The sequence below is a fragment of the Bombina bombina genome, chromosome 11 (assembly GCF_027579735.1).
Source record: "Bombina bombina isolate aBomBom1 chromosome 11, aBomBom1.pri, whole genome shotgun sequence".
Classification (NCBI taxonomy): Eukaryota; Metazoa; Chordata; class Amphibia; order Anura; family Bombinatoridae; genus Bombina; species Bombina bombina.
This window is the reverse complement of record NC_069509.1, coordinates 36264731-36278545: the sequence shown is the minus strand read 5'-3', so window position 1 is coordinate 36278545 and position 13815 is coordinate 36264731. Positions and strand designations below refer to the sequence as shown.

The following is a 13815-nucleotide window of genomic DNA, read 5'->3' as shown; positions in this document are numbered from 1 at the left end:
TGTTAACAGCCTCACCTTTTACAAAACAGGTGGCAGACTAATTGATTAATCAAATCAGCCTGCTGGAAGTGGGTTTAAAAGAGAGCATTGTTCATTTGGTTTTTAGAGCTTGAAAAAGATATTACATTTTGAAACGCGTTGCTCTATTTGCTCTATTTTAAACTAACTCCTACACCTTTGGAGTTTTTTATTTGTGCAGATATCTTGTGGCTGAATTACCCTCTGCTATGTGTTTTTTGTGCAGTATTGGCCATTATAAACAGGCCTTGGGAGCGAGAATGCATATCCTGTAAAAGAAAGCTGCAAAAAATTCACTGGGTTTCTAGCCTAGTATATCTAATTGCTTTTCCCTGTTAAAGCTTTTCTGTTTCCAGTGGCCATTGGTTACTATTGGAAGGTGTGTCCACAGATCGCTGGTTCAAGTTTGGAGGCCGGTTGCTGCTTATTATTATGTAAGTACGGATGTAACTTCCCCTGCTATTTGCTGTGTGACATATACTAAGAGGATTCCTTGTCCGTAGGGGAAATACCACCATCATTGGCTGCGACTGCCTCTTTTGTCCTGGGAACGCTCCTCTTACAACTATACACAGAACAGCATCCTTGTATGAGCGTGGGTCCACATAGTAACAAGCCGAAAAATCGTCCACTCCTGGGAACTGTTTCTTGTGCATGAACTTTTGGTTTTAGGAGTTTTTTATACTAATTTCCTTTTTTTAATTTTGTGATTTATTATTGTATGTCTTGAATAGGTCGACCTATATTGTAATAAAGTTTTTTATATATAGATATGCGATTCTAGTATTTGTTGCTGGCATCTTCTATAGAATTGAATTTTTTCACATATAATTTTTTTCATATATAATTTTTTCCAATTTTGAAAAAAAAAAATTCACACATAATTCATAATTCACAATTTATATTTACATGTATTATAAATATTGCCTATTATAGTAGTATCATATTAGTATCAGGTTAGGTGTTTTATTATTATATATATTCTATAGTTCTTACTCTTAAGCTGGTTTCAGCGCTCCCTAGTGCTTTGTGTTTTGTATTAAAGTAGACATGTGCGCAGCGGAAAATTTGTTTTGGTTCTTTTCAGACTGATTCAGATTTTTTTGAATTTTGTTTTGGATTGATTCGAATTTGGATTTATTTGAATGTATTCGTTTCAGCTTTATTCGGATTTGAATAAATTCGGATGTATTCGAATGTATTTGTTTCGGATTCGATTAGTAAATTCGGAAGTTTGGTATGTGTTATGTTGATTCAGTCACACAAACGCCATTATTTCACTGTTCTATCTTACTAAATTTATTTTTTATACTGAATTGTGATTAGAAATTTAATTTGTATACTGAATTGTGATTAGTTCATGGCCATTCGAATGTAACGAATAAATCCAAACTAATTCGGATTTATTTGTTACAAATGCATTTGGATTTGTTTTGTTTCGTTGCTAGGGTAATTCGGAAATTAGAATCGATTCGACTCTCCAAATTTGGCAAATTCATCCAAATTTTGATTCGGAACAAAACGAAACGCACATGTCTATTGAAAAGTTGTCTTACTACATGTAAGTAAACAGGCTATATTAATATCGTGAGGTGTTTAATGTCCCTTTAAGATATATAAATATGTATGTATAATGTTTGCCCATCTTACTCTCTGTTTTTCTCCTTCTGTATTACTTTGTAACACTGCCATTTTTCTCCAGCACAACAGATTCATTGTCTTCAAATGGCATCAGTAGAAGATCTGCTGCAGACGGGTTAGATATCCGATACTTCTCAACGCTCTGTACCGCTGGTTCCCAATAACCCTTAAGATCTTCTTCCTCACCATCATTCTGTGCCTAATGCGGTTTTTCTGCTTATGTATATAGTTTTAAGTAATGCTGATTGGATACAAGAAAAAACAATTTAGAATGAAACCAAATGAGTCACTGTGAAACACTGAGCCCTAATTCTCATGTGAATAGGGTTGCCAGGTGTCCAGTATTCAGCCGGACTGTTGAGTATTTTAGCAGGATGCCCGGTAAAATCTTCACAAAAATACTGCACACTTACAGTTTTTTAAAGTCCCCAAGTGTTAGCTAAATGTAAACGTTCCTATGCCTCAACGCATTACAAATATGGAAAACGAAGAAGTAAGGGACAGTCAAGGGAGTCAAATAATTTCTGTTTATGTGTGTCACTGGCAGGCAAGAACATAAAATTATTGATTTGCATTTCAATAGCAGCCAAGGGGTAAAATGACTGCTCAGTTGTGAAAAATATACATTGTGGGATCAAGAGCAGGGTCTAAGGTAAAACTATTGGGACGAGCATTGTGCGGCCCTACATACCATTGTGCCCACTCACTGACAGATTGTGCGGCCCTACATACCATTGTGCCCACTCACGTACAGATTGTGCGCTATTTTTGTGGAGGATAGCTGGCAATCCTACATGTGAATATTTAACCACTGAGTCTCATTTTCAAACATCAGTAATTATTATAGTGTATAACAGGTAAATACAATTTAGAATGTTATCAGGTCTCAACAATATTTTGAACATGTTTGCTTCAGACTTTGCAGAGAAATAGGAACTGATAAAACTGATTTGGACTGGATTCTGATTTGCTTATCAGTTGAAGAAGAAGGCAGCTACGTAATGGTGGGGGGAGTCCGGCATCCATATTTACCGGGTATTAGAGTAGTTAGCGCCGCTGATTAGGACAGAAGCAAGGCGGCAAGGCAGGAGGGGTATAGTGTAGGCGGACCTCCGTTTTGTTATTTTCAATATAAAAACATGTTAAAGTAAGTGTTGACTGTCCCTTTAACTTCCTTTCCTGCTCTATAGGAAATAATTTGCTGGGGGTCTTTAAGACCATCAGCTGCCCACACTGAGCCCTGGTCCTCCTTTACCCAAACTGGATCTGACCCAGAAGCGCTGGATTCCTCAGGCACCACCGTTCTTCTGCTCATCAAGGCAAACCACACCTGGTCTTGAATCTCCAGACACATCCGGCCCGGCACCACATTTGTAGACTTATCCTGGGAGCGACACTTGTATGTCCAGCAGCCATGGTGGGAAAATGGTACAGAATCTTTATGGTTGCTCATTTGTTATTTATGCTACAGTTTAATACTTGGGTGTAGATGTAATTATAGTAGAAATAAGTGTCATGAGATGCAGGACACATGCAGGACACAGCAAAGATGGTACAACTCTATTTTATTGTAGAGCATGGAAACACACATCTGGTAGCATTGATCTCACTAAGTAACTGCGACACAGACAAACGGACCTAAGCCCCTCCCCCAATCTGGTGACGTCACTTCCCACTCTCATCACATCTTCCCCCTTTTCAAAGGACGAACCATACATTTTTTTTTCATTTGAATATAACAAATAACAAGGTATACAACAACAGTTTTGTATAGTATATAACAAATAACAAGTTACAGAAAATATAAACAACATGAATTACATCCTGACTTGAACATCCTGGTAGACTACCCTAGTTCACAGTGACCATGGGATTATTCTGCCCATACTTCCGGTCACTGTTCTAACTAAAGTTAATCCCAATATCGGGCCGGAAGTTTCACCACTCTTCCGCTTGATGTAACTCTACATGAACTGTCCTCTGATACAGAAGAAGGTGATTGAGAGTCTGCTGGAGGCAAAGACATATCCCCACTGTGATCTTGCTGAGGGGAAGGCACCCCTTTTAAAACAGGTGGTACTGAGGCATCCAGTTCCAAACTCTCAGGTACAGGCTGAAGATGTTTTCGATTACGGCGTGTTACTGTCCCTCCATCAGTAAGGACTACATAAGACCTTGGTTCTGGAGAGCGTCCAATTACTGTAGCAGGCGTCTTCCATTTCTTCTCATCATCCAGTTTAATTCTGACACTTTGCCCCACATTCAGCTCCTGCAAGGGCCTCACAGAATGTCTCCTGTCATAGAAGAATCGATAGCCCCTTTTTGCCTTTTCATGCCTCCTAAGGACTTCATCCCGAGGAATAGAGCTAGTTGGCTGGAAGACACCCACAGATGGTATGGTGGTGCGAATCTGGCGTCCTAGCATCAGCTGTGTCAGGCTAAATCCAGTGGCTTGGATGGGAGTCGCCCTATAGGACAAGAGGGCCAGGTACGGCTCAGATTGCTTCAAAATGAATTTTGTTGTTTGAACTGCCCTTTCAGCCATTCCATTAGCCTGCGGGTAATGTGGACTTGACGTGGAATGTATAAAATCATATTCTCTGCTGAAAGAACTGAACTCTGTTGAAGCGAACTGCATTCCGTTATCACTCAACAACTCCATTGGTATGCCCCACTGGGCGAACAAGCTCTTGAGACGAGTGATAACGGCTTGACTTGTGATTTAATTCAAAGGTGCAATTTCCAAATACCTGGAATAGTAGTCGATCACGACTAGGAACTTTTTCCCGTGCAGTTCGCACAAATCAGCAGCTATTTTCTTCCACGGGCAGCAGAGTAGAAATCAAGGGCTCCCTTCTCTGAGTAGGCCGGCGTTTCCGGCAAAAGGCACATTTAGACACATGACTTGCAATGTCGGAACTGATCCCAGGCCACCATACTGCCGTAGCTGCCCTTTCTCTGCCTAAGTGGCCATCGTGAATCCTGTTTAACATCTTCTGCCTCATGCTGACAAGAATAACAATGCGGTCTTGGAACAGCACAAACCCATCCAGCTCCGTGAGGTGCGACCTCTCTGACTGGTAAGAACTTAAAGACATCCAGGCTGCCCGACTCTCGGGCCAACCTTCTTTTATGTACTTTATAACTTCTTGAAGGTCTGTATCTAAATATGTCTCTTTCTTTATTTGTTCTAGTTTCCCTGAAGAAATGGACTTAGAGGCCAGAACTGAATCTATATTCACTTTCACATCCGATTCCATTGAAGACTCTTCAGCAGCAGCCAGCGGGAGCCTGGACAGTGTATCCGCCACAACCAACCAATTGTTTCCCCGGCACATGCACTGCCTGAACGTTGAACCTGAGCAGCCTCATTAGAAGTCTCTGGCATCTTAGGGGTGTTTTGTCAATATCATAGGAGTTGATTAGAGGGACTAGCGGTTTATGATCAGTCTCAAGACTAAATTTCTATAAACCCACTAGGTAACGCTGAAAGTGCTCGCAGGTCCAAACTGCAGCCAGGCACTCTTTCTCAATTTGGGCGTATTTTGACTCAGCCGCCGTCAGTGTGTGGGAACAGTAGGCGATAGGCTGTAGTTTGTTTTCATTCAGCTGCAGGAGGGTGGCCCCTAATCCATAACTGCTCGCATCAGCACTTTTTGGAAGGGTCGTAGAACCCCAACACTGGGGCAGACCCCAGAAGGGACTTGACCTGCATAAAAGATTCTTCCTGTGAAGGTCCCCAGACCCAGGCAACATCTTTCTTTAGCAACTCTGTGATAGGGTGTAGTATTGTGGATAAATCTGGAAGGAACCTGCCCACATAATTTACAAGGCCCAATATTTATCTCAGCTCATGCACATCAGAAGGACTTTTCATCTGTTCAATAGCACACATTTTCTCGGGGTCTGGCTTGATGCCATCCCCATTGATTATATGCCCAAAGTAACATAACTCAGCTTTCCTAAAATGGCATTTCTCTTTGTTTAGCTTCAGCCCGGACTCTCTGATAGTCTGCAGCACACAGCTCAATCGCTGATCATGTTCCTCCAATGTAGACCCATACACTAAGATGTCGTCCATGACGACTGCTGTGCCCACGTGGTCTCTTAGGAGAAGAGAGAATCTTCTCTTTGGAAGATTTCAGGAGCAGAGGATATCCCGAAGGGGATTCTGCAAAAGCAAAACTGACCTACTGGTGTAATGAAGGTAGTCAGTTTGCGGCACTTTGGCTCTAGAGGTATCTGCCAGAAGCCGCTAGAAGCATCCAATGTAGAAAAGAACTTTGTCCCAGCCAATTTCGGAGCTATTTCTTCAAGTGTCGGCAGCACATATCTCTCTCTCTTCACCGCCTCATTCAGCCTTTTCAAGTCTACGCATATGTGTACCTTCCCATTTTTCTTCGCAACAGGCACTGTTGCCGCTGGATGGGGACCTTTAATAGCTATGATCCGATCTTCGTTGGCTCCCTCTACCTGGAACACCTATGTTAAACACTGGTCTGAGTGGATTGCCTTCTGTGATATCAAAGGGCGGCTGTCATGCGATGGCGACCAATGGGGTCTCCTGGACTGGATTGCTGAGCTTTGAGTTAATGGGGTATCTAAAGGGGCGGTCTGTTCTCGATTGCCCACCATGTCCTTCTTCTGTAAACTATACAGTCTCGCCGACTCTTCCAAAACCTTCCTGGTAAGGCAGGTACTGAGGGGTTGGGGACGTATGGTACCCAGAACAAGGGTCATTTGGGAACCTGTCACTATTGAACGCTTAGTTAGCCTTTGTCACGCTTTGCCTGACGTATGTTCCTCTGCCTATGAGGCAACCCTGTTCACAGCCGCCTTTGGACTGGCTTTTCACAGGGCGCTCAGGGTGGGTGTATTGGTCCACCCTTCGAGGAACAAACTTGGAGGACTTTTGTCCTCTCATGTACGGAACGATGAGTCGTCCGTTCTTGTTTTTCTTCCTAGATCAAAGACCGACCAAGAGGGAAGAGGTGTCTGGATCTCGTTACCGGCCCATGTGGGCTCCGTCTGTTGCCCAGTCAGGCTAATTGGGACCAACATAGACATGCGTCCGGAGGGTTCATCATAATTTCTCATTCACACGGATGGTTCCCCATTGACGAGATTCCAATTCCAGAAAGTCCTGAACTAGGCAGCTTCTAGAGTGGGCCTTGACCCTAGGGTCTTTGCTCCTCATTCATTCAGGGTTTGAGCGGCTACCACCGCCACAGGTTTGGGTTGGTCTGCTGACCATATTAGATCATTGGGGCGTTGAGGTCTCAAAGATACCTGTTGTATGTAAGGCCTTTGACTGTATAATTGTTTTGTTTTTACCTTGCGATGTTCCCCTGTTAACTGTTGTTTCTTTGCAGGACCAAGGAAGGGTCCGTTGAGAGTGTGGATTACGGCTCACACCTACATACATTGGGTGGAACTGAGAGCGATCTCGAGGCCAGATGGGTGCCATTTGGGATTCCCTTCATCTAGGGTTACTGTTAGATGGTTGGGTCACAGGGGGTTGACTTGACCTGGTCTTCCTGAGTTACTACAGGGGGCTTTGCATCGGTGGGAGAAACCTCACGTCCTAATCATTCACCCCGGGGGGAATGATATGGGGCTCCTGCCATGCAAGCAGCTCAGTGCGGTGATTCAGTCAGACCTGCGCACTTTCCATACTTGGGTCCCCAATGCTAGGATAGGGTGGTCTAACATTATCCAGAGAATAGAGTGGCACCATATGCAGTCCCACAGGGCGGCCTTTCAGGTCCGTAAGCAGCAGAATAGGGAAGTGAGGCTTTTCCTGTCTCAGTTAGGAGGTTTTGTTGTGGAACATGGGAACATCACAATGGCTGAGAGAAGCCTCTACAGGAGGGACGGGGTGCACCTCTCTGAGAGGGGCATTGACCTGTTTCTGTGTAATTTGAGGCGTGGTATTTTGTTACATCTATGAGGGTGGCGGCAAGAGCTGTGTCTGTTGGACTGTCTCTTGTGGCGGTTGCCATCAGAGGTAGAGTGACGGCTGCCCCAGGGGGAGGGTAGTGTCTGCAGGCACGCGGCTGGGGTCCTTCCCCCTTTCTGACATTGCCGAGAACTCCATAAGCCTTCTGCGTGCAGCTAAGCTCCACTTGTGTAGGCATTCACGGGCACGGCCCATCTTCCTAGCAGGGGTTGCTTACTCTCCTAGCTAGATTGCCACCACCTGGTATAGGTTTGCCTTGTTGCTTTCAGCTGGTTCTCCTGTTTCACAATAAACGTGACCCACGGGTCTTTTCCCATACTCTGTGTCTTGTGTTTATTTATAAGTTATTTAAGTTATTGTTATTGTTCAGTCACTTCTATGACTGCTATGTTATAATACAGCAAGCCAGGAGGATATGGCATTTAATTACTTATGTGCTATCATTGTATGTCTGCATGTCACCTACACATAATACTGTGCGCTCATTGTATGTCTGTATGTTACCTACACATAACACTGTGTGCTCATTGTATGTCTGTATGTTACCTACACATAACACTGTGTGCTCATTGTATGTCTGCATGTCACCTACACATAACACTGCACTCTCATTGTATGTCTGCCTGTCACCTACACATAACACTGCACACTCATTGTATGTCTGGATGTCACCTACACGTAACACTGCCCTCTCATTGTATGTCTGCATGTCACCTACACATAACACTGCACACTCATTGTATGTCTGCCTGTCACCTACACATAACACTGCACACTCATTGTATGTCTGCCTGTCACCTACACATAACACTGCACACTCATTGTATGTCTGGATGTCACCTACACATAACACTGCACACTCATTGTATGTCTGCCTGTCACCTACACATAACACTGCACACTCATTGTACGTCTGGATGTCACCTACACGTAACACTGCCCTCTCATTGTATGTCTGCCTGTCACCTACACATAACACTGCACACTCATTGTATGTCTGCCTGTCACCTACACATAACACTGCACACTCATTGTATGTCTGCCTGTCACCTACACATAACACTGCACACTCATTGTATGTCTGCATGTCACCTACACATAACACTGTGTGCTCATTGTCAGCTACACATAACACTGTGCTTATTGTATGTCTGCACGTCACGTACAAATAACACTGTGCTCATTGTATGTCTGCATGTCACGTACACATAACACTGTGCTCATTGTATGTCTGCATGTCACGTACACATAACACTGTGCGTTCATTGTATGTCTGCCTGTCACCTACACATAACACTGCACACTCATTGTATGTCTGCATGTCACCTACACATAACACTGTGTGCTCATTGTCAGCTACACATAACACTGTGCTTATTGTATGTCTGCATGTCATCTACACATAACACTACGCTCCTTGTATGTCTGCACGTCACCTACACATAACACTGTACACTCATTGTATGTCTGCATGTCACGTACACATAACACTGTGCTCATTGTATGTCTGCATGCCACTTACACATAACACTGTGCGCTCATTGTATGTCTGCATGTCACGTACACATAACACTGTGCGCTCATTGTATGTCTGCATGTCACGTACACATAACACTGTGCGCTCATTGTATGTCTGCATGTCACGTACACATAACACTGTGCGCTCATTGTATGTCTGCATGTCACCTACACATAACACTACGCTCCTTGTATGTCTGCATGTCACCTACACATAACACTGTGCTCATTGTATGTCTGCATGTCATCTACACATAACACTGTGTGCTCATTGTCACCTACACATAACACGTTATTATGTACCTGCAACACTTCCCAAATGATCACACTACTGTTTTATGTACACTATGCTATAAGATGGACCCGCTCTGCTCCGGATGGATGAAGATAGAAGATGCCGCTTGGATGAAGACTTCTGCCGCTTGGAGGACCTCTTCTGCCCGGATCGGATGAAGACTTCTGCCCCTCTGGAGGACCACTTGTGCCCGGCTGGGTGAAGATGGCTCAAGGTAGGGAGATCTTCATGGGGTAGTGTTAGGTTTTTTTAAGGGGGGATTGGGTGGGTTTTAGAGTTGGGTTGGGTGTGTGGGTGGTGGGTTTTAATGTTGGGGGGTATTGTATTTTTTTTACAGGTGAAAGAGCTGATAAGGGCTATTTGTAATTTAGTATAGGGTAGGAAATTTATTATTTTGGGGGGATTTTTTTATTTTATTAGGGGGATTAGATTGGGTGTAATTAGTTTAAAATTCTTGTAATTTTTTTTCTGTAATTTAGTGTTTTTTTTCGTAATTTAGTTTAATTTAATTGTAATTAATTGTAGGTAGTTTAGGTAATATATTTAATGATAGTGTAGTGTTAGGTGTAATTGTAACTTAGGTTAGGATTTATTTTACAGGTAATTTTGTATTTATTTTAGCTAGGTAGTTATTAAATAGTTATTAACTTTTTAATAGCTATTCTACCTAGTTAAAATAAATACAAAGTTGCCTGTAAAATAAATATAAACCCTAAGCTAGCTACAATGTAACTATTAGTTATATTGTAGCTAGCTTATGGTTTATTTTACAGGTAAGTATTTAGTTTTAAAAAGGATTAATTTATTTAATTATGTTAAATTTATTTTGTTTAATTTAAATTATATTTAAGTTAGGGGGGGTTAGGGTTAGACTTAGGTTTAGGGGTTAATACCTTTAATATAGTAGTGGCGACGTTGGGGGTGGCAGATTAGGGGTTAATAAATGTAAGTAGGTGTCGGCGATGTTAGGGATGGCAGATTAGGGGTTAATAAAATTTAACTAGTGTTTGCAAGGCGGAAGTGCGGCAGTTTAGGGGTTAATATATTTATTAAAGTGGCGGCGATGTCCGTCGGCAGATTAGGGGTTATATCATTTATTTAAGTGTTTCCGATGTTGGGGGGCAGACCCTTTCCTGCCTGACTCGTAATACCAGCGGGCGTTAAAAAGCAGCATTGGGACCTCTCAACACTGCTTTTTAAGGCTAACTGCAAACTTGTAATCTAGTTGATTGTTTTCCACCCTTGAATATATAGATGTATTTAATAAACATTACAAAATATCCTCTTTTGGGTACAAAAAAATATTTTAATGTCCTTTTGATTACTGATATTTATTCATTGCTGACTCTTCCACTGCCCCACAAAGGTTGGAGCTTAGAATGTTTATCACAGCCGTGAGAACACAGATCCTGCAACATGCTACACAATTATTGCTTGATCAGTGCAGAAGCTCATTTATATTAGTTCCTAATTGGTCACCGCAAAGATTAAGATAAAAATGCTCAGGGTTTTTAGGGGGTTTATCCCTGGAATGCACAACAATGCAAATTTCACAAACATTATCTTTAAAATATTTTATTTTGCATACAGATTGTTGGCGGTGCAGTCCTTCATTAGGCATAGATTAAAAAAAGCAAAACCTTATAGAGTCCAGAGGCATAAATCTTATAGATTGTGACATAAATCTTATAGATGTGACATACATCTTATAGATTGTGACATAAATCTTATATATTGTGACATAAATCTTATAAATGTGACATTAATCTTAAAGATTGTGACATAAATCTTATAGATTTGACATAAATCTTATAGATGTGACATAAATCTTATAGATTGTGACATAAATCTTAGAGATGTGACATAAATCTTATAGATTGTGACATAAATCTTATAGATGTGACATAAATCTTATAGATGTGACATAAATCTTAGAGATTGTGACATAAATCTTATAGATGTGACATAAATCTTAGAGATTGTGACATAAATCTTAGAGATTGTGACATAAATCTTATAGATGTGACATAAATCTTAGAGATTGTGACATAAATCTTATAGATATGACATAAATCTTAGAGATTGTGACATAAATCTTATAGATGTGACATAAATCTTACAGATGTGACATAAATCTTATATATGTGACATAAATCTTATAGATTGTGACATAAATCTTATAGATGTGACATACATCTTATAGATGTGACATAAATCTTATAGATTGTGACATAAATCTTATAGAGGTGACATAAATCTTATAGGTTGTGACATAAATCTTATAGATGTGACATAAATCTTATAGATGTGACATAAATCTTAGAGATTGTGATCTATTTACTGAAACAAACCCATCCCCATAAAGATAACTAAAGGGCTGGAACGCCAGAATTAAACGTTTATGATGTAGCTAGACCATGTAATTTTAAACAACTTTCCAATTTGCTTCTATTATCAAATTAGCTTCATTCTCTTGATATCCTTTATTGAAGTGCATACCCAGGTAGTCTCAGGAGCTGTAATGCAGTATTAGGAGCTTGCTGCTGATTGGTGGCTGCACATATAAGCCTCTTCTCAATGGCTCACTTTCAACAAAGGATACCAAGAGAATAAAGCATATTTCATAATACAAGTAAATTAGTAAGTTCTTTATAATTGCACTCACTGGGGCCGATTTATCAAGGGCCGAATGGCCCCTGATTCCGTGCGAGCCTTCAGACTCGCAGGAAACAGCAGTTGTGAAGCAGCGGTCTTAAGAAAGCTGCTCCTTAACTGGTCGGCCGCCTCTGAGGCTGCGGACATCAATCCGCCTGATCCTATACGATCGGTTTGATTGACACCCCCTGCAGGGGGCGGCATTGCACAAGCAGTTCACTAGAACTGCTTGTGAAATGTTAAATGCAGAGAACGTATGCTGTCAGCATTCAGCAATGTCTGACGGATACGCTACAGCCGTCATGTCGGATACGCTACAGCCGTCATGTCGGACAGACATTGATAAATCGGCCCCTTAGTTTGAATCATGAGTTATTCTTGACTTTACTGTCCCCTTTTAAGCATTTCAGCTCGTGCGCTTCTCTTCTATATAAGACACAGATTTTTATATAAAAAAAATAGTCACCATTTGGAGAAATTACAAAACAATAATTTGAAAGTTCAGTTGTGTTGGCTTTATATAAAACAATAGTCTAGAAATAAAATAGCATATGATGCTATTGCTTTACAGTTGTGTTGGCTTAATATAAAACAATAGTCTAGAAATAAAATAGCATATGATGCTATTGCTTCACAGTTGTGTTGGCTTTATATAAAACAATAGTCTAGAAATAAAATAGCATATAATGCTATTGCTTCACAGTTGTGTTGGCTTTATATAAAACAATAGTCTAGAAATAAAGTAGCATATGATGTTATTGCTTCACAGTTGTGTTGGCTTTATATAAAACAATAGTCTAGAAATAAAGTAGCATATGATGTTATTGCTATACAGTTGTGTTGGCTTTATATAAAACAATAGTCTAGAAATAAAGTAGCATATGATGTTATTGCTATACAGTTGTGTTGGCTTTATATAAAACAATAGTCTAGAAATAAAGTAGCATATGATGCTATTGCTTCACAGTTGTGTTGGCTTTATATAAAACAATAGTCTAGAAATAAAGTAGCATATGATGCTATTGCTTCACAGTTGTGTTGGCTTTATATAAAACAATAGTCTAGAAATAAAATAGCATATGATGCTATTGCTTTACAGTTGTGTTGGCTTTATATATAAAACAATAGTCTAGAAATAAAATAGCATATGATGCTATTGCTTTACAGTTGTGTTGGCTTTATATATAAAACAATAGTCTAGAAATAAAATAGCATATGATGCTATTGCTATACAGTTGTGTTGGCTTTATATAAAACAATAGTCTAGAAATAAAGTAGCATATGATGCTATTGCTATACAGTTGTGTTGGCTTTATATAAAACAATAGTCTAGAAATAAAGTAGCATGTGACGCTATTGCTTTACAGTTGTGTTGGCTTTATATAAAACAATAGTCTAGAAATAAAATAGCATATGATGTTATTGCTTCACAGTTGTGTTGGCTTTATATAAAACAATAGTCTAGAAATAAAATAGCATATGATGTTATTGCTTCACAGTTGTGTTGGCTTTATATAAAACAATAGTCTAGAAATAAAGTAGCATATGATGCTATTGCTTCACAGTTGTGTTGGCTTTATATAAAACAATAGTCTAGAAATAAAATAGCATATGATGCTATTGCTTCACAGTTGTGTTGGCTTTATATAAAACAATAGTCTAGAAATAAAGTAGCATGTGATGTTATTGCTTCACAGTTGTGTTGGCTTTATATAAAACAATAGTCTAG

General features: G+C 40.4%; 1 protein-coding gene across 1 annotated transcript in view; it reads left to right on the top strand.

Annotated features, from left to right (window-relative positions):
* Positions 1–1126: 1126 nt before the first annotated feature.
* LOC128641632 (serine protease 53-like) overlaps positions 1127–13815 on the top strand; it is a 158662-nt gene continuing 145973 nt past the window's right edge. The window contains exons 1-2 of the mRNA XM_053694169.1: positions 1127–3087; positions 9494–9645. Coding sequence (XP_053550144.1) covers positions 9636–9645 — 10 coding nt within the window. The 5' untranslated portion in view covers positions 1127–3087; positions 9494–9635. The remainder of the gene's footprint in view (positions 3088–9493; positions 9646–13815) is intronic.